We start from the raw sequence: 21,977 nt of genomic DNA, 5'->3' as shown, positions 1-21,977 counted from the left end.
ATGTAGTATGTATTTTACACCTCAGTAAAAGAGGTGGGGGGTGGAGCAGCTGAAGGACAGGGAGCAAAAGAGTTAGAGATCTTGATAGAATGATGCCTGGAGTGAGAGATAGTGGGTTCATAGGGAGAGAGAAGGAGCTGATGGGCATTTAGAAAGTAGAGGAAGGATCAAAGAATGGACACTCTTCATGGGACTGAAGAACAGATACAGTGGGATGAAAGGAATGGCAGATCTGGGTAAATGGGAGCCTGTGGCCAGGTGATAGGACATTTGGTTGTAAGATTTCTAAGATGGACTAGTTCTAGATGATGGTGAATTCCAGAGTGTGAGTGAAGGTCACTGGAGTTGAAGAAGGCTAGGACTTGAGAAGCCCAGCAGTGCCCCGGTAGGTCTTCTTTGCGGATGGCATAGTTAGCCAGGAGGTTGACATGACTTGAGGACAAAATGACCTGGTTATCATCTTGGGCCTGCTTATTTAGCTAGTAAGGCAAAAACACACTTAAGCAAAAATGAAACTTTCTTACCTTCTGTTACTTAAATCCCTGAGAAGGGTGTGGGGAGGAGTCTCATAATTGCCTGCTGGATCCAGGTGTTAAAAGTATGGGACTTCTCTCCTAGTCACCCCACCTCCCCCTGCTGTCCTTTGGGTGGGCTTAACTCACAAGCAGCTTTCCTCTCATGAAGACCCCAGGCTGCTGCAGACTTAGGGTGTCCTAACAGATGGTCATTCCCGAGGGTACCTAGGGCTGACACAGGTCGGCTCCATCTGGACCTTGGAGTGGGGCTGGATCAGCCCCCTGAGCCATAGTCACTGAGAACGAGGGAGTGGTAGGCAAAAATCATTTGTCCCTCCCGGAAGTTAGTCAGTGCCAGGTTGGTGTGAGCTTCAGCAGTTTCTAACTGAGAGGGTGCAGGGAAAACTTAAGGATTCTGTGGTTGCTTAGAGGCTGGTCACCAGCAAGAACATTCCTGGAAGCTTCTGTGTGGAGGAGAGCTGCCTGCGTATTGGGGCCCAGCAGTGGCATTCAGCCAACTTGACAAGGAATTTGGCCTGTGCTGGGTTATTGCTTCTCTACCCCACATTTAAAGTACCCCGTTTCGGAAGAGACCTCTCTCCCTTAACAGGTTCAGCATGCTCTTTTCATTTCGGCCATTTTTCCCCACCTGTTTTTACTTCATCTTCCTGTTTTTAGTGCTCATCTTGCTTTTCCATCTCGTTTCTGCTTGTGTTCCTCTTTCTGTTCACCTCTCAGAGTGGAGAAAGACGAGGTGGAGGAAGAGCCACCAGTCACAGAGCCCAGTTCAGAGGAGGAAAGCGAGGAAGACGCCTGCAGTCAGGGCGAGGACAGGTACTGGGGGCCTGGCCCTCTGGGCTCACGCTAAGAGCCTGAGACTCCTTCATTGATAGTTTGCCGTCACCTTACAGTAACCTACTCCTTTCCTCGCTGGCTCCCACTGCAGACTTGACTTACCCTGCACGTATCGCTGTGGAGTGACTGGTTCTGTCGCAATAACTGAGCACGCTTACACTAGGGTACTGGACTTTTTATTCAAGCACTGCCTCCCTGTACTGCGCTTTACGGAAAAATCACCCAACTGGTTTTCTCTCCCACTGTGCTCTCCTCATGGAATGCTTTAGCTCCATCAGACTGGCTGTGACTAAAAGGGTTATCATATTGGCTCAGAAAATCCTAGCTCTTTCAGCAGTGCTGAAAGTGAGATTGATTCCTTGTGTTCCCTTCCTCCTAATGGTATGACCAGTACAATGTCAGTGAAAATGTGGGGAATTCTATTAATAATTTAAGTTTGTCCAAATGCACAGGAAGATTTTTCACCCCACACAGCATAGAAAAATTCACAGTGTTTCTTCTCATGCCTAGAACAAGGAACGTAGCTCTAAAGTCCTGTGGGGAGTTTGCTGCCCCCTGTTCACCTCACCAACATATATTCTTTCTATCTTCAGGCAATATTAACAGATACAGGTACCTTATGGATATTTTTCTATTTTGTAGGTATTTTCCCCACATGGAAGTCTGTATAAAAGTAAAAATTGACCATAGATAATTTCAATTTCTAATATTCAAAAGTAATTCTAAGATTAAGTGGTTTCCTTCACTTAATTGATTACCACTGTACATTGATATTTTTATTGCCATTGTTTTCCCCCAAGTAAGCCAAATTAAAAACATCTTGAATTAATTTTTTTCTGGCCAATTTCAAAGTTAATGCGATTCCTTATAGATGATGCTTCATCTGCCATGCCAAAAGTACACATAATTGTTCCTGAATAGGCTGACTAACTATTCCTTATTTACCCGCTTTGGAAATATCTGAGAAAAAAAAGCCAGCAGGGCTAGTGTAGCGGGAAGAATGGAATTGCGCTAATGGTGTGTCAGAATGAGAAGTGCATGGAGATCAGCACTGAGCAGACAGACCTCTTGCCCGTGTTGGTCTGCAGGGCTTGGGGGTGGTGATTCATTCGCTAGGGGTGCTCTGGGAGGAGAGGGGCTTCAGTTGACAGTTGCCTCAGGTAGATAAATACACTGGTTTATATGAAGCCAGATATGTGCTTCAGTGTGTGTGCTGTGACCCTCCCCTGCAGCAGTGCCTACAGACCAAACAGAAGAATCCACTAGAAAGGGAGACTTCAAAGGCATGCCTGCTTGCAGCGTGCTTTCTCTCCGTAGGCTTGTAATTTGCACAGGTAGAACGTTATTTATCTGATGGTCTCAAGTGCCTTCTCCAGAATCTATGACCATACTAATGAGAGCATCCTTGAATGGAAACTATGGTTAAGCTTTCCCATTTCAGGAAGTCAAGGGATGCCTATTAAAGACCAGCACTTACAATCTTGATAGTACCCAAGGCATTCATTAACCTTGATGGGTGGACGTCATTTGTTCTCTGGTGAATTCTGTTTGCCTGGTGACTTCCCGCTGCTTCCACCACGTGTGCCAGGACCCGGGCTGAGCCCTGAATGGGGTGCGGGGCTTTCTCACCCAGTCCTCCCATCAGCCCAGGTGAAGCTCGGCATACAAGGCAGGAAAGGAATCAGCTCACATCCAGTGTCCAGATGGACATGACTGGAGGTGATTTCCACTGATAAGAGCAAAATTCTCTGGGAAGGGAGCAGTGGTTTTGAAAATGCAGAGTTTAACACAAATGCTCAGGTAATAAAGGCAGGTGTCAAAAGTACTGTAAATCAAGTCCCCCGAAGTGGACAGTTTTTGTAACTGTTAATTGTGGCAGAATTAAACCTATCCACCTGGCTTAGTAGTAGGGGTAGGCCCCAAGAAAAGGTAAAATGGGCAAGATTTGTTTTCATTGTCTAGGTCTTTTTTTTTTTTGCTCTCACCATTCCTTGCTGGCATCTCTTCTCCTTTCCTCTTATCCATATCTGCTTTCAAAAAAGGATCTGAAAGCCGTTACTGAAGTATAGGGCTTTTTGGATACCTCTTCCTCGAGGCTGAGCTTTTTAGCAAGAGGACAGAGCCTCCATTTGACCTGGACAGAGAAAGTTCAAACTGGAAATTCAGGCACCAGCACACCAGCAGGGAATCTTGGCAGGGGTTGGAAGGTGGGTGGAGAAGAGCCTTTGGAACCCCATTACATCCCCTCCAAAGGCTTCCAAATGCCCAGATGGCAGACTTAATCTGGAGAGATACTTCCTTGTGCTCTGCAAGTCTTACCTCCCAGACTGGCAAACCCAGACCACCAGGATCAACTGGGCAAACCAAAGCTGCTGGGGTAGGCTTTTGTGCTGCAGTTGAAAAGACTCTGCTGGATTCTGAAGTAAGTGACCTTAACAGTAGAGTGGAATTTTATTTGTCTTTTTCTCTTTCCTTAGCTTTGTTTCCCTCTTGTTCACATTTATTTTCTTCCCCTTCCTTCTCCTTCCTTCCCTTCCCTTCCTCTCCTTACTACTGGCCTCTTCTTTGCAGCGAGGCCAGCTCCGCCTCAGAGCAGAATCCCACTGGAAAGGATGCTACTCCCAAGAGTTCAGTTCTCCCGGCTGCCTCAAGCACCACAGGAGGGGACCCCTCAGGCAGCAGGTCTCCTGGGCCTGAGTCCACGGTGTGGGCCACACGACCTGCTCTCCTGTCACCCCCCACCCCTGCCTCGGTCTCTCGGCCCTCCCCCACAGCAGCTGGCACTCCGAAGGCATCACCATCCCTAGAAAAGCTGCCCTACGTGCCCCACAGCCCCTTCCACCTCTTCTCCTACGACTTTGAGGAATCTCCTTTAGCCACCAAAGAAAATGAAGCTGAGTCCCAGAAGGAAAACAGGTAGATTGGGCCCATGACAGGGCCCTGTGTGAGGCCAACCCAGGGAAGACGAGCACAGTATTAACTATACCCTTTGGGATGTCTTCTGCCATGTTTATGTGGATAGGATTTCAGAGCAGAGTGTGTCTGTGGCATCACCTCTTTTCCTAACCACTGACTAGATACTTCCATGCATTAAGATGCAGAAGCAAATTACCATCTGGTTGAACTAAGAATTTCTTTATGATATAATGACAAATAATGGATTTTTGAAAGTGAGATTTTAAAAAATATACATGGTCATCAAATTCTATACATGTCTCACACGTCCATCTGGCCTAGATTTGGGGGGCCTACAGAATGCAGTGAGGAGCTTTGCCGTCTGTCCATGTGACATTTTGAATGGAGTCTTCCTTCCTTTCACAGTTCCTCAGAGTCTGCCCATTTGAACACGTATTCTGCCTCTGAACCTTACAACTTCCGGTCTTTCTCTTCTAATAGGTGGGTGTCTTTATTTCTTTCTCTTTTCTATGGCTTTCTGTTTTGTATTCTCTTGTATGCACTTTTCTTTTGAAAGATTGCTCATTGCTTTCACAAGATGATGAACAGTTGCAGTTTGAATCACTTCATGGGCATTAATATAATATCAGTATTTACCAGGAACACTTCAGTGATTTTTCAGCATAAAAATTGGAGATGGGGCCGAGGAAAGTGTACAAATCAGAATTCCCCAGGAAATTTTTAACAGGTACTTGATGGTATGTCTGCCCTTCTAGACATCTTGATACAAGAACTTTTTGCCAGAGTGGGGAATGGGGCAGAGAGCATTGTATGTCTTGCACAATCATTTGTTCATTCTGATGGGCACCCCACCATAGAGTAATTATAGCTAACATTTAGTGAGCAAGTGTTATGAGCCAGGCCCTGTGCTTTTCATGAAACTAATGCTTTTAAGTATCACTTAATCCTTAATTACTCTTACCCTAATTTACACATGAGGAAACTGAGGCAGGTGGAGACTAAGTAATGTGGCCAGAGTCACTCAGCAATAAGTAGAAGAGTGATTTCAGCTCGGCAGCCTGCTCTAGAATCTCTCTGGTCCAGTAGATTACATTGCTGCTTCTGTTTTAGGCAGTCTGTCACCCTCCTTCCTGAATGGACTCATCTATGTAATTTCTAATTGCAAACCTTAACCCTGGCTGCCGCGTGCAGGTTTTCCAGGCAAGTCATTGTCAGCAAGATGCTTTTTCCAGAGCCTGTGTTTGAATAAGGCCTATGGAACCTGGTCCTGGATGACAGCGCTTTCACACCATGAAAATGACCATTCCCTGTGGGTGTCAGTCCTTCTATTTAATAGATAGAATAATTAATCTAGAGTTGTAGTCATCTACTTTTTTTTTTCTTAAATACAACCTAAAAGAATTTTGAAACTTTCCTTAAAACTTTAAGAAGACCATCTAAAGTTTTTCTTTTTCTTTTTCCATAAGTTTAAATAATTGTGAAGGATGTAATTTGTGTAATATACATGTGCTTTAAATTTATCTTTTTGAAATTTTCAAATTACAAAAAAATACCTACATACACCTAATTAGCAAAGCCAGTCCTCAGTCAGATGAGACCAAATTTCTGAAAGAAAAATCCTAGTTTCATGTTTTGGTTCAAGTAAGCAAGGCACTAGACATCCCCGTGACCACCATCTCACTTCTGGGGTCTGATTCACAGCAGGGAAGCCAGTAAATAGAGATAAGGCCTGAGGCCTTATTCTGAGCTTGTCCCTGGATTAAAAATAATAAAAAGCACCGTCTTCTCCTTCCTCAGTATTTCTTAAGGAACCTCCTTCTCAGTAGGGATGCTTTTCCAGGTAATCCCTTTGCTTGGCACGCTGGAGGATTAATAGCTCAAAGCAAGTCCCTCAGTGAATCAGTCTGGTTGAGAATGTTTCTTTCTTTCCTAAAAGCCGAAGGAAGGCAATTGTGGAGGGGCATCAGAAAAGGAAGAACAGATACGGAACTTGATCTGGAAATTGATTTTCCTTTTTTTATAGAACAACTTTGTATACCTCAAAGAGTATGTAAACTCCAGTTTGAATACTTCTAAACCGGAAATGTTTTATGGGTCTCTTCCAGGTCTAAAATACTGGGACTGTTGTAATCTTTCACACAATTTTTATGGAACACATTCAGCATGATTCTCATGTTCTCCAAGAACAATTACCCATGTGCAATTTAGGTACTGTATATTTGACCAGAGTAAAAACATCTTGGCAGCTTCATCTTTCCCAGTAGGGTGTTGTTAGCCTCTGGTAGTGATCCTGCTTTCTTGTGACAGCCCTAGGGCCTCTGATGGAACTTTCCTGGGCTCCAGGCCCCTCCCATGATTATTTATAGTCCTGGAAGATGGGAGCTGTCGACACATACAAATTGCCTAAATTCATATATACCTAAATTGAGAAAAACTACCACATGCTTGCAAATGAAGATTGACTTGGGTTTAACTGAGCCAAGTTTAAAATTTCTTAATCATTTGTCGGACAAGAATTTGAAGACTATACAAATATTATTTGAACGATTGAATTTTCTGGTACTCACTGTGGCTTTTGTGGGTCTTTGTGGCCCCAGATTTGACTGCAGTTATGAATGGATTATAATAGACACCAACCAGTTAGTCATTAAAAAGAACCAACAACAACAAAACGAAACAACAAAACTGAGCCCTGAATTATATGGTCCAGTTAGTTTGGCTGAGATTGAGAAGCATAACCAGATGGACTTTGAGGCATTTGAATTCATTGCTTAGTCATTAAAAAACAAAACAAAACAAAGGAAGGAAGGGAAAAAAAACAACAACTCATTATGATTGTTTTATTTCCATAATGTCATTTAAACATGCTTTTAGCGAAGTAATCCTGTGAAAACATTCTGCAGGATGTCCACTTCTGGTCAGGAGATTGTTTCTGCTGCTCAGCTGGAGTAATAGGCTCCCTCCGCGTGGCTGGGGGCAGCCCTGCCTTCCGAGGACTGGGGGGTGGGTGCAGGCTCCTTCCCTCCTGCTTCACAGCACCTGCTGTGCCCTTCCTCTCCCTCTTCTTTGCTCTTTAGTTTTTTGTGTTTTTTTTTCCCCTTCTCTGTTTCTCACTTTCTTTGTATGTTCCTTTTATCTCTGCTTTTCTGCCTTTTCTTATGCTGTGCTTTGGGGGCCCTTTAGACAACTCAGCCAGCACTTGGAGGAGCAATTAACCTGCTGGCCATAGAGAACTTGGGTTTTTCAGAAGAAACCAAGTCCCATGAAGGGGATGTGTTAACAGAGAAGGGCGACAGGGATAAAATTGTGTGATCTGCGTCTCCATCTGTCTGGTTCTGAGCACATGCTAGCATGGAATACCAAATGAGCAAATAAGGGGAGCCATGGCCAAGCAAACCTGAGTTGGCAATGCAGAGTAGATGTCAAGCAATAGAGATATTTTCTTTTTCCTTATAATAATGTAATTTATTACTGAAAACTGAAATCTCATCTCTGTACTTGTACACTTTTTTAAAAGATGGTCTTTTTATGCGCTTTTTTCTTTGCCTAGTTTTTAACCATTGAGAATATTCTTAGACTTGAGCAGAAGCTCTATGCATAATATCATATCCTGATTTTTTATTCAGCTTTTGTATAAATAGATTTTCCATGTTATCACTAATAAAATCAGTAATTAGTTTTAATGGTTACGTGATATTCCACTGAGTAAAGAATATATTGTACTATCGTACTTTCTTAGCCAGTCCCTCAGTGACACCTGGTTGGATGGTTTCATTTTCCACTGTGGCCTCAGTGATGCGCCAATGAGTACATTTTCAGTATATAACTAATCATAAGGTTATTTCCTTCTTTTAAATTCAAAAAAAGTGGATTTATGCTATCAAAGGATATGTCCATTTTGAAGTTAGATTCTTTTCCAGAAGGGGTAGGGCTGACTGCCAGCCCCCCCACTGCTGATGGGGTTTGGACTGGATTTACTGTGTGCAGGACGGTCTGTGTGCACATGAACCATAATGGCCTTTGGACCCGCATACCCACCACACTGCTCTTGACCAGGTCAAGGAAAGCAGTTGGCACCGCCATGACTGAGCAGATCCAGCAGCAAGCTCTCCCAGCCTCATTAGTTGTAACTAATCATGAGCATCTGTCCTTCACATAAGGACTTCAAATAATTTGTTTTCCAGAAGCAAGTTGAGTGATGACAGCTGAAAACAAACCACTAAAGGACATCCTTTCTGAAAAATGAAAAGAGAACTCAAGAATTTTACAAAAATCCTGAAACTTTATTTGCCATTTAGAGATGACTGGGGAATGATAAAAAGTCTTTTAAACCTAGTTGTTTTAATTTTGGTTCGGAGGAAAGATTGGATGAAAACATGGATGTATGAGTCTGTAAGTAGCAGGCCACCCTGAAGGCCTGGGAGCAGCTTCTCCTTGGCCACTGGGTACAGTGATGGGATTACATTTGATGAAGAAATTGATTTGGAAGCACGTAGAGCTAAGTTTTTAAAGAGATGTTTCTTCAATGGTATTTTTTACAGACCTTCCATGGGAATTAATGCTAATTGTACCCACTAAAGGAGGCAAGAAAAAATCTTCATGGTTTGAGTGAATATAATTTGAATTCTTAATTTATGTCAACAAATAATTTTAATATACTTTAAAAAAGACAGGAAATATGAGGGTTTATTTTAATCCTTTGAGTCAAGTCCTGCTGCCCAATAGTTTCAGACTTTGGGAAATTTCTCTGAGAAATGATCGAAACAAAACAGTCAGTAATCTTTGGATTAGAACGATCACTATGAGGGTTAGCATTTCCAGACCTGTTTTTTCTTGCAAAAATTGGGATGGTTGGCTGAATACCATTAATTTACTGATTTGTATTCATTTCTATGTCTTTCTTCCACCCAACTTAAACCCTGGACATGTTAGATACAGCAACTTTGGCAGCAATTCTTACCACTCCTCAAGACCTGCAACGGGAACTGGTGTGCCCACCACCCCCGCCTCGTCTTTCTCACCCCCACAGGATGCCAGGCCAGAGAGGTGGGTGTTATAAGAAGTATGCTGATTGATGGCTTCACTAGCTTCTTCAAGTGAGGGGTTTCAGTTCCATTAAAATTGGTTAAAGGAAAAATATAACTAAGAGGCATAATCAGAAGTAGAGGAAAGAGTCCAAAGACAAGAATTTCTATTTCACACTCTTTGATACATGACTGTTTTATTAGAGATGATATTTTATTATTTATCCTCCTCCATACTTTTTATAGAAAGCGTAAAAATTTATTCTATAAATATGTAAAGGTAGATGTTTCCCTTCACCCCTTAAAGGCAACTTTAGATTTTATGCAAGCCCCGTGATTTGCCTAAGGCATGCCGATTTTCACCCTTGAATAATGAAATCTGTGTAAATCATGGGATTGTGGGCCATTACAGTGTTGTATAGTCCAGGACCTACCAGAAGAGGAAAGAATTATGTGGCTCCAGGGAAGAAATTTAATCTGGCATGAGAATTAGACCACCAGAACCTAATTATTACTTTTAGCAGCAAGTGATTGCACAAGGATCTGTTTACAAGGGAAAGGTAAGACTGCAATTTTAGAACAATTAAAACAGGTAGCCTTATATGGCTGAGGTAGACAAGAAAAGAGTGATTAGGATTCCAACTCATATACTTGGAAGCCATTGAATCCCTGGGGGTGAAATGCCAATTGTGCCAGCCCTTACCTTACAGGGTTGTTTTGATGAGCAAATTTAAAAGGAGGCCAGGAAGTGCTGTGTGAAATCCCTCCGATGGCGCCAGAGGGAAGCAGCAGCACCAAGGATGGTAAACACCAATCTGGAGCAGGTGGGAAGTGGCCATGTAGAGAGGAATGGGTTAGAACTTCCAGTAGCCAGCGGGTCATCAGAAATTTAGACTTGAGCAATTTCAAGATAATTTGCCTCATATCCCACATTTTATGCAAATCTGACTTGTATTCCACATTGTGATCCTGTCCTGTGTATTCTGAAGTGTGTTTTGCTGTATGCTGCTGGTGACTGAAGTTTTGATGGTGAGGTAAAGCAGGAAAGTCCTGATAGCCTCAGGAAGAAGCGATGTCAAAGGGGAGTTGCCTGAGCACCCATCACTGTTAATGTTTCAGATGGCACGTAAACTCCAGAGTCTTACTCTTAGGTTCCACAGCCCAGCATGGTCCATAGTTGGGTCTTGGTAATAAATTAACATACTGATTACCCTGAAGCCACCCTTGCCCACCTGTAGCTGTTGCTTTTACCCTCGGGTATCTCATCTTGGGAACAGCAGAGATTACCTATGGTCCTAGACAGGTCACCACAGAGATACCCCTGGTCCTACGTGGAGTGTAGGATTTGGGGCCAATGTTAGAAATTTTAGAATCCGACTTGTAGTATGTCACATGTCTCTCACCTGCTAGGCTGCTAGCCCTCTCGGGCTGGAACCATGTTCTGTTCATTGTTGTGTTCCCCACACTCCCTGGGCCTGGCTGTAGTAGAGCTGCGGTAAACACTATTAAAGGCTTAGGAGAATTATCTCCTCATTAGTGGGGGAGCAAGTTGGAGGTCCTTGGACGCTGCAGTAACAGAAGACCCACAGGTTTGCCAACACCAGGAGAATTGAGGGGAAGTTCCTTCCAGTTTCTAAAGGGGCAGCCTACCTCTGCCCACTGCCTGGCCCCAAAAAACCCAGGTCCAAGAGTGAGTTTAGAAGGTCCAGGAGTGCAGGTTCCCGAGGGTCTCCTATCTGTAGCTTCCACCTGCTGGGACTGGCTGGTGTATCTCCTAAGGGGGGAGTTAACAAGAAAGGGTGGGGCTAAATACCGGAGGCCCTGATTCCTGTGGAGGAGGCTGGGCTTTATCCTGAGACTCTAGGAGCGATCTGGGGTTTGGAGCAAGTGATGATCTAATTTGTCAGCTGTGTAACACCAGCCAGAGGGTTCAAGCTACAGGGCTGAGAGCCTCCAGGAAGCTTCTTCGGAGTCTGAAAGAGATGATACCACCCAACAAGAGCTATAGCCATAGGCTTGGGAGGAGACAGTGGGTTTGGGCAGACTTGGTGGCTGCTTGGAGCAGGGAAAGAGTTCAGAGTGAGTGACAGCTTAGGCTTGTACAAGTGTGTGGATGTTGGAAACCAGGAACTGACAAAGAAGATCCTGGAAAAAAAGCAAATTGAGGATGGAGACGGTCAGCCTTGGGCATGCAAAGCTCAGAGAGTCTGCCTGACGCCATGGGGATGTCAGCGAGGCCCTGGGAAAGGATGGATGGAGCAGTCCTACACTTGAAAATCATGGGCGCTGGGATTAAATGACTGAGAGAACCTGCGCACCTAGTCTAGGTCCTGGGGGAATAGCAAAAGTAGGACTTCTTCAAGTCCTACTTCTTCAAGTAGCCCTTTCTCTTTTACGAAGATGAAATTGGTTCCCTTTGCCATTTACCGTATCCACTAAAAGTAGCTGTAAAGAATTTGTTACTCCCTTTACATTTGCATGCTTTTTTTCAACCGTCATCATCAGTGGCTTTGAAAAACTATGTAAAAGCAAGTGATGAATCATTTGAAATACCAGATGTACAGTTTCATTATTAAGACCAGGATACCACCAAGCCTGGCTGCATTACCACTTCTTATCCTCACCTTTCTTTCTTGTGTGTTGTGACTGTAAGAAAAGATAAATAAGAGGGGCTCCCAATCCCAAATCATATTTGTATAGCTTCACCCAAACATATTATGCCAATTTCGTTTACAATAATATAAACTTAAGCAGTTAATTTTTTTTCATTTTTTGCAATTGATTCAGTAGTCTCCAGATCTCATCCATCATCAAATTTAAAAGTTATGAAGTTTCTGCCCTATGAGATATTATGCTTGTTTTTATACTTCAGTAGAGTTTGTAAGATTTGTTGTTGAGGTGTCTTATATGGCAATATATTAACTAAGCCCAAAAAAGAGAACTCTCTTCTTAGGAAAGATATTGAAGTTTTATGATAATAGTTGCATTTTTGCAATAAGAGGTCACATCTTCTATCAACACAGTCCTGACTAATCAACAGCATTCCAGGACCCCATGAAATATCAGGGAGCTCAACAACTCGATTGCCTTGATTTGGAGACAAAATTCTGTGAAGTTCTAGGAAAATCACTCCAACGAAAACACCCCTTCAAGCACATTGGCCTACTTTGGAAATACAACTGGGCATCGTTGTGAGCCTAGAGTTTCCTGTTGTTTTTTTCTCCCCAAGCGCATTAGTGTGTTGGATGTTAATAAAGCATATGAATGTGTTGGAATGAAAAATTGACCTGGAAAGGAAGAACTGAAGAAACAATATACAAAATTAAGTCAAGACAAGGGTATTAAAATGAATCCGTCTCCATATCTCCTATTACAACTTTGTTTCTAGGGCTTTCTTTTAGAAACAAAGAGTGCAGCGTTAATTTTCATGAAATTGGAACATGAGTTGTGCCAAAACAAAACAAAATAAGAAAAGCAGAACTATTTGCAAAGGCCCAAAGGGGTACAAGATGTAGTTGTTTAATAAAAGCAGACTAAAAATGCTTCACTTTTGAAAATGTACTTTTTGAGTGGAAAAGTTCTAAATATTTACTTTTTAAAAGAAAACATAATTACAGGAATATTTAAACCATTCATGTTTAAGTATTCCAATGAAACAAACAAGCAAGCAATAGCCATGCCATAAATAAATTTTCAATTCTGGGAAGTTGGAAACAAAGGGCAGAGCACATTCTCTTTCCATCCTTGCGATACATCCCCATCTGGTGGGCCTTTTCAGAAATGGAGGCTGGAGGCTTGTTTGGTGTTGTTAAGAAATAGCAATTAATAGGGTGATTGCAAGGACTGTTAACTCCAGTGCCCGGGCCAAAGGTGCCTGAAGGTGACCACTTTTGTTGAGCCGTCAGTTCTCGTGCTGGTGCAAAGGAGGATACGAGGAGTGTGATCCCCTCCCCTGTCCTTTGATAGGTAAGGATAAGCCCGTACATGATTGGAGCATATTGCAGGAGCCTCAGACCTCGATTTAGGAAGCCAGGAGGATTTCCCCAGGGGCGTGGCAGGCTGAGCTAAAACCTGAAGGATCCACATATGTCTTAAGCATTGATTCTGTTCCTTTTCCCCTTGTAAAGGATGCCTGTTTTACAGATGACTGCCAAGGGTCTTGAGGAGAGTTTGGGAATTGTCTGCTACTCATAGTTGTCCCATAGAGTTTTTCCTATTCCTGAGAGGCTATAAACCCAGTTATAAGTAATGACGTCTTTCTTGGGAGTAATAATGGATGATAAGGGATGGATAATGAATGCGATTTTAAATTTTATTTTATTGTTTTAGGCATTTCATGTACACAGTACACAATCTGAAAGATACAAAGCGGTGTAAAGCGAGAAGTGGTGTTCCTTCTTATCTTTCCAGAGATATGTTATGTTTATAAAAGGATATATTTAATATATTTCTACATTAATAGTGTCACACTACTCAAATTATTCTGTACCATATTTTTTTCACTTAAAAAATATGTCTGAGTTCTCTCTCCACAGCAGTACTTGTAGCTATTACATTACTTTTTTTCTGATGCTCCGAACTTTATTTAACCAGTTCCATATTGTTGGGCATTTAGGTTTTCACCAACTGTGGAGTGAGTTTCTTTACCAGTTCACTGTGGGAACACAAGCTTAGGCACAGCAGAGATTTTTGTGAATGCTTTATTACTCATACAGGATATGGGGTCCAAAAGAACAGGGGAAGAGATTCCACCATAGCCAATCCATGGGGAGGCCAGTTTCTCAGGTGAGGTTGGTGGATGGCAGCTGTGCATACCCTACTTCACGCTGGAGATGAAGAAACAATTGTGGCTGGTGGCCTGGGGAGCCCAAGTGTTCAGCTGCAATACATGCCTCACTTCATGTCTGAGATGAGGGACACCTGCACTTAGTGCTGAACTTTTATACACTCCAGGGGAAGGGGGCCCTGCCAGTGAACAAACTCTGTCCCCAGCAAGTAGCTAGGATGGATAAGATGTAACATCTCCCCCAGCTGCCTGTGATCTCTTGCAAAATGGAAATATACAGAACACCTGCACAAATAAGAAATAAAAACATTCCAAATGCCTGCATGCAAACAAGTAAGAGTGGAAACATAAACACCTGTGTGAAAAACCAAGCCGGGAAAAGGAGGTGATCGATGAGGGCTGAGAGATGACCATTGAGTGTGTCTGTGACTTCACCAATCTTTTGCTATTACAAATATGACAGGATCATTCTTGTACATGTCATTTTGCAACTGTGTGGTTATCTCTAGGATAAATTTCTAGCAATGGATTTACTATGTCAGAATGCTTCCATGTTTTTAATTTTGATTGATTTTTGCCAAATTGCTCTTCGTAAAGGTTGTATCAATTTCAAAGATTCTCAGCAGCAGTGTGAGAGAGCTTGTTTTCCCATAACCTTACCAAAGAGTCAATCTTTGCAATCTTAGCTCATCTGGTAGTGGAGAATTCTATGTCATACAATTTTAATTTGTATTTCTCTCATTATGACTTTGATTGCATATTTTTTTGTATGTCCAGGAACCTTTTATATTTCCTTTTCTGTGAATTTTTTCTTCATGGTGACTGAGTTGTCTTTTTCTACCAAATTGCAGAAGTTCTTTATCAACTTTGGTATCAATAACAATTATTTTCCTTAGTCATTGGTGTATCTTAAGATGCTTTTGCTCTGTGGAAATACTTTAATATCTGTATAGTTAGATTTATTCATCTTTTTTCTCTTTTTGGTTTTGTGTTCCTACTGATGAAGGCCTTTTACCCCATGTTTTCTCATAGTGCTCTGGTTCTGTTTTTCACTTTAAATGTTTTATCTCTCTGGAAATTATTGGGCATATAATGTGAAGTAGAGATCCAACCAATGTGTCTTAGACCAGTAGGCATCAGGTTTGTTTGTGTGTTTCTGCGTTCAAACTGTTCCTTTAGGAGCATCTCCTGTTTCTTTTTCTGCCCACCTCCCCTGGCCTACCATTCTCTGTTTTTGAGAGCTCGTCTCCTCCCAGTTCTCATCATAACCATTCGTTTATTTACTATGACTGTATCACATGCTACTTTGAAGCAGTCCTTTTATTTCTGTTATCTGCTACTTTGAAATTCTGTATGGCATTTGACAGTGCTGGAATAAAGAAAAGGGTTAGTATTTTGGCAAGCTGGGACTGTTCTTAGAGGTGGCTTCTCCTCCCACAGTAGCTCCCCCTGTGGGTATCACTTCCTCTGACTCTCTGTGAATACCTATCTCCGCCATTTGTTTGGTGGCTCTTCCTTTAGAATTCAGATGTCTGTTTTCATGCATTTCCTGCCTATTTTCAGTTACTATTGCTCCCCTAGTTCTCAGGCCTTTTGATTTTCATCCTGTGTAACTCGCTTGTACCTGGGTCTCCTCCCCCAGGTGCACTGCCTGTTGGGTGTAGATCCGAGGACTGCGTCTTCCCATTCCAGTCTGGTTTGGTTTTGAGTGTAGTTCTTCCCCTGACTCATTTATATATCTGTATGTGCTTTTAGGTTCTGCTTGCTTGGTTAGATTTTTCATCACTGCTTTTCTCCAGATATGTGATCTGTGTGCTCTTCTGGATCCCAATGACTTACTGGCTATGCTCCATCCCTTGATCTACATAATATTGTAGATATTAAAAACTGTGTCATTGGGGCCCAGAGCAGCACCACCCAGTAGAACTTAGAGCCATAATGGAAATGTTCTAAATGTGTACAGGAAAATACTGTTGTCATTAGCCACCTGTGGCTACTAAGCACTTGAAATGTGGTTGTTTCAACTAAGGAACTGAATTTTTTAATGTATTTAATTTTAATTAATTAAAGTTTAAATTTGACTAGCCACGAGTAGCTACCATATAGGACGGTGTGGGTGTAGAGAGTTTTCTGGTTTTCAACCACAAGGTTATAATTTTCTCAAGAAAAATTAAAAATTCCTCAAGAATTTAAAAATTAAAGGATTTTTATAGCTATAAACATAAGCTTACACCAGCTAGAAATGTTTAAATTGGTTGATCAAAGTAAATTTTAAAAAGTCAAGAAGGAAATTTGAGTAGCATGTGAAACCTGATAAAAGGCATTGCCTTTCCAGTGATCACAGTTCCTAGCGCCTAATCCACACCTGCCAACAGGAAATAAGAGGTATTACCACTGCTGATTGATACCTGAGCCTTCAAACTGAGACGCCCTGTGCTCCTTGTACACCAAACAGCAACAGCCATTCTTCCTACTTGCCCAGCGCCAGTTCCAGATAGCAATCTTGTTACACACAATAAGAGTCCCTGCAAGGGAAAATGTGGTCCTAATTAATTGTTTGGGTTACATCCAAAGTGCACAAGGGGAGAAACACCGGTCCCGTTGATTCAGCAAGGGAGCATTCGAGGCTGGCTCCCTGGTGGCAGCTTCCTGGAAGATGTGGGCATCAGGGAAGATGTGGGCTCTGCCTCATCCTTCTGCCCTGCTAGGAAATTCTGGGTCCTCAACAGACCCTGGAGATTCTTTCTCCCTGTTTCCTTCTCACCATTCCTACTACCACAGCTTTCGTTTATTTGTCATGCCTGGACTGCAGTAAAATAGGTTCTATAGCCTTTCTGAAATAGAGATCGGAGCAGGTCACTCTTCCTGCTTAGAAACCTTGCATGACTCCCTCCTCCCTGCCAGTTCAGCCCGTCCTGCTCACCACCACATGTGGGATCTCTCATGTATGGGTCCGTATGCCTTTCGATGTCTCCCTTCCTCCCTGTGCTCTAGCCCTACAGAGATTCTCACCAGGAACAGACCAGGCTCTCCAGTTCCTTCCATCTTTCTAGACCCAAGTAGGCGACACCTAGTCTATAAAATCCTCTGATCTCCTTAAAATGTACTGTGGCATCCTCTTTGGTCCATACACTTCTATTACAGCCCTCAGCCCTTTGAATCATTGTGTGTTTATCAATTTGTTTCTTTCTTTCTTTTTTACTTTTTTGTTATATAATATAACTTATATACAAAGCAAAGAAAGAAAAAAGCAATAGTTTTCAAAGCATTCTTCAACAAATGGTGACAGGACAGATCCCAGAGTTTGTAATGAGCTGCCATTCCATCATCTCAGATTTTTCCTTCTAGCTGTTCCAAAACATTGGAGTCTAGAAGGAATATATATATTGTTATCATTTTTTTCTTTTTTTGTGAAGAATAGCATATACAAAAAATAAATTTCAAAGCACAGTGCAACAGTTAGTTGTAGAACAGATTTCAGAGTTTGATATGAGTTACAGTTCCACAATTTTAGCTTTTTATTTCTAGCTGCTCTAAGATACTGGAGACTAAAAGAGATATCAATTTAATGATTCAGCAGTCAGGCTCATTTGTTAAACCCTACCTTCTCTGTATAACCCCACCATCACTTTGATCTTTCTCCCACTCTTGAGGGGTATTTGGGCTATGCCCATTCTAACTTTTTCATGTTGGAAGGACTGTCAATAATAAGGAATAGGGAGATGGAACTATCTCATGTTCTAGAGAGACTGAACCCTCTAGATTTCAGGACTTATCTGGTCCAGGGACCCATCTGGAGGTTGTAGGTTACTGGAAAGTTATATTAGTACATGGATCCTTTGTAGAATCTTACGTATTGCCTTAGGTGTTCTTTAGGATTGGTGAAATGGTTTTGGTTGGGGTTTGGCAAGTTATGATAGGTATAAATGTCTAACTGAAGTTTGCATAAGAATGACCTCCAGAGTAGCCTCTCAACTCTATTTGAACTCTCTCAGCTGCTGGTACTTTATTAGTTATACTTCTTTTCCCTTTTTGGTTAGGATGTGTTGTTGATCCCACAGTGCCAGGACCAGAGTTATCCCTGGGAATCATCTCCCATGCCACCAGGGAGACTTTCACCCCGGATGTTATGTCCCACATAGTGGGGAGGGCAGTGATTTCACTTGCAGAGTTGGACCTACAGATTTCTAAAATGGGCTTCCTGTACCTCCAGTGGTCTTTGTTAGTATACTTGGGGTCCACAAAGCCACAGGATGAAGTCGATTCATCCTCCTGGACCAGCTGTCTTATTGAGAGGTTTGGGAAACATCTTTATGAAGACCAGCAGGATTGTACTTGGAAGAATCCAGTGTCCACAAGAAATTTAAAGATGAAGTGTGCTGATTTTGTAGGGAGGCAGCATGTGGCATTTCCGTGTCCTTGTCTTCTTTCTGTCTTGGGGCTTCTTCACTACTGAGCGTCCACCTGTTTCTGTGTCTCTTCCTCATGAGCCTGTGAGAGCCTTGGGGCAGGAACGGTGCCTACCCTACCTTCCTCCCCAAAATTTTGCTCAGAGGTTGGCCAAGAGTAGTTGCTCCCAGACCTCTGGTCAAGTAACCAGGTCAATGAATTCATGAGTAGTTTTTAACCTCTCTGAATCCTGTTTTCTTCCTTTGGAAAATGGGATTAGATTAGGTTTTTTAATTAGGCAATTCTCTTATCCTTGTTTAAACGATCTACATAACAACCATCAGAGGTATGTCTTGTCATTCCATTTGCGAGTGAGAATACCATATGTAACACTTAAAGTTAGGTGAGGTCTGTAACAAGGAAGTGTAATTGTTACTCACTGAAAAGTGTGCCTGGAGCACCTGCAGCTATGGCGCTGTAGGTGCCTATAGCTGCTAGGTGCTGTGGACTGAGCCCTGTGTGCCCGCAACCCTGCCGTATACCTTCTCCTGGTGGGTAAGCACCCAGCAACCCTGGTTCCAGTTGTCATCAGCTGCAGGTGGTTTTGTACTGGCATTATGCGAAGATCCAGATGAAAAGGGATGAGTAAGGGGAGGGAGGGTTTCTCCTCCAAAGATTGTATTTCTTTGTCCCTGATATGTGTTTCTTTATCCATTCCCCCCATTTCTTTCCTCAAAGCCCAGAAATAAATTATAAATAATTTTTACTATCTTAATGGAAGGAGTTTTTGGTGTTGATTTTGGAAATTGTGTGTGTTTGTACACATAGACGCGACTCCTGCGTAATCATATATAGTTCATCCAGCAAATAACTTATTGTGTTCTCATTATGTTATTAATAATATGGGTCCTATGCTTGGACCCATACTCTAGTGGTAGAGATGGAAGATAAGTCGCTATCAACAAAACCATCAGTAAATAATTATACAGTTTCCACTGCAGTGAAGACTGAAGAAAATGGACCATCAGAGAAGAGAGAGGCTGTCAAAGTGGTAGCCAACCCAAGTGCTCTGTTCTTAAAAGGGATTCCTTTAGCAAGAGGTCTGGGAAACTGAGTCACCAATGTTTAGACAAATTGCGATTTGCCCCCAGATTTGCTACTGTGGGGGAGGAAAATTGAAGATGGAAATAAGGAAATAAAGTAAACCCAAATCTTTCCTCAAAACAAGATCCTGATGATCTGGAGAATTGTGAATCTGTGTGGGAATAAGTTTGGTGTTTAAAGAAGAACCAAGCATGAGAAGGAAGGGTGAGTTGCCCTGGAGTGGAGAGGCGGAGAGAATACTGGAAGTATGAGTTTCGCTCTGGGGCTAGCAGGGCCTGGAAACAATGGGACACAGGAGGTGCTGATGGCCCTCACTGCTTTTGCCAGCAGAATGGCTGCATTGTGAAGCTAAACGGGAGAACCTGGAGCTGTGACAGCAGAGAGCTGGCCTCCTTTAGGCTGAAGGACTCAGTTGGTCTTGGCCAGGAGCATGGAAAGTACGAGGGGATGGGTAAAAACTGCTTGATGCCAGGGGTCAGGGCCTGTAGAAAGGGCCAGCAGACAGGCCAAAGTGTAATGGCAGCAGGGGCCTGGGGGAATGGCTTCACGCTCTACGTGTGAGCCAGCACGGTAACATGAGACTCCATGTGGGACCAGTCTCTGCAGCACACTGCATAGGCCCTGAATTTCCCTTCCAGGGCCAGGAAGCTAAGATCTGCACTGACACAATGTGTGTGACTAGCTGGAAAAGCACAAGCAGGAGGAAGCCTGAAATCCCCCATCTGGTCTTTGACAGCAGATGTCTCCAGAGGTTGTAGCAGTGGTAATGGAGAAAAGTTGTCTGTTTCTCAGGGCCTCCTCATCACAAGAGCTGGGCTGTCGCCCTGCAGGTGCGAAGGGAGATTCTTTCATATTCTCATTTCAAGGCTAACAGATAGATGCCTTTTCCAGCTGGGCATAACCCAAAGCCACCTCTTCTGTAGTCATCGTTAGTTCAAGTGACCTCCAATTTTGTAACCAGTTTGCTAGGACAATCTCATTGTTCTATATCAGTCAATTGCATTTTTGTTATTATTATTTTTCTTACCTTTGAGTCTTCATAGTAAATGAACTACTTATGAGTTAAATGATAATTTTAAATAACAGATAATTTGTAAGCTTATTTGGATTTCTAAGAATAATTAACCAGAGATTATAGTTTATTTTTTAAATGGAAAATATTAAAAATTTGCTTCTTTCACAATAAGGTTTTACTTAACTCGAGCTTACCAATGAAATTTATTTTTAAAAAGTCTTTTGAGATATAATTGACATGCAAAAAACTGCAGATACTTAATGTGTAAAATTTGATGTTTAAGCATATGTATACCCTAGTGAAACCGTGACCACAATCAAGATAATCAACGTAGCCATCTCCCTGGAACCTTTTCTCATGCTCCTCTGTGATTCCCGCTGCCCATTTCCAACCCCAGGCAACCACTTATCTGTTGTCACTATAGATGATTATTTACATTTTTTAGAATTTTATACAAATGGAGTCATGCAGCATGTATTCTCATTTGAGAAAGGGCTTCTTTTATTTAGCATAGTTATTTTGAGATCTATCTATTTAGTTGTTTCAATAGTTCCTTTTTGTTGCTGAGTTGTATTCCATTGTATGGATGCACTACAATTTTTCATTTCCTTCACCTATTGTTAGACATTTCAGTTGTTTCCAGCTTGGAAAGTTACAAGTAAAACTGCTATAATCATTTCTGTTCAAGTCTTGTGTATGGGCATGTGCTTTCATTTCTCTCGGATAAATAGCTGAGAGTGAAATGGCTGAGTTATATGGTAGGTACATATTTAGCTTTTAAATATATTGCTAAATATTTTTTTGCATTTGCTCTACATCCTCATCAACATTTGGTATGGTCAGTCCTTAAATTTTAGCCGTTCTAATAGCTGCGTCATAGTATTTCATGTTTTAATATTTCCTTAATGCCGAATGATGTTGAGCATTTTTTTATGTACTTATTAGATACCCACATATCTCCTTTGTTGAAGTATTTGTTCAAATCTTTCCCTGGTGTTTAATTGCTTTTTCAGTTTCTTCCTGAATTTTGAGAATTCCTTATACTTTCTGAATACAAGACCTTTATCAGGTAGTAGATTTGCAAATATTTTCTCTTATTGTGTGGCTTTTCATTACATCTTTTAACAGTGTCTTTCAAAGGGCCAGAATTCTTAATTTTGATAAAGTCCAATTATCAAGTTTTATTTTATGAATTGTGTTTTTGGTGTCATATCTAAGAACTCTTTGCCCAACCCGAGGCCAAAAATATTTCCTATTGTGTTTCATTCTATAATTTGTCTAGGTTTAGGTTTTACAATTAGGTCTAATATCAATTTTTTTTGTATGCTGTATGGCAGGGTCACATGTAATTATTTTTCCATGTAAGTATCCTG

At 41.9% G+C, this 21,977-nt stretch overlaps 1 protein-coding gene across 4 annotated transcripts in view; it reads left to right on the top strand.

The window, feature by feature from the left end:
- The window catches only part of FHOD3 (formin homology 2 domain containing 3), a 511,807-nt gene that overhangs the window by 366,981 nt on the left and 122,849 nt on the right, over positions 1-21,977 (top strand). For 2 of the 4 annotated variants that reach the window (XM_077135588.1, XM_077135589.1), the window contains exons 11-14: positions 1,254-1,349; positions 3,942-4,286; positions 4,692-4,766; positions 9,219-9,332. The exons of 1 other annotated variant lie outside the window; for it this stretch is intronic. In XM_077135588.1, the coding sequence (XP_076991703.1) occupies positions 1,254-1,349; positions 3,942-4,286; positions 4,692-4,766; positions 9,219-9,332 (630 nt within the window). The remainder of the gene's footprint in view (positions 1-1,253; positions 1,350-3,941; positions 4,287-4,691; positions 4,767-9,218; positions 9,333-21,977) is intronic. One more of the 4 variants, XM_077135590.1, reaches the window with a different exon arrangement.

This window comes from Tamandua tetradactyla, chromosome 18, assembly GCF_023851605.1.
Source record: "Tamandua tetradactyla isolate mTamTet1 chromosome 18, mTamTet1.pri, whole genome shotgun sequence".
Classification (NCBI taxonomy): domain Eukaryota; kingdom Metazoa; phylum Chordata; class Mammalia; order Pilosa; family Myrmecophagidae; genus Tamandua; species Tamandua tetradactyla.
The sequence above is the reverse complement of the archived record's forward strand: the minus strand, read 5'-3'. Positions and strand labels throughout refer to the sequence as shown.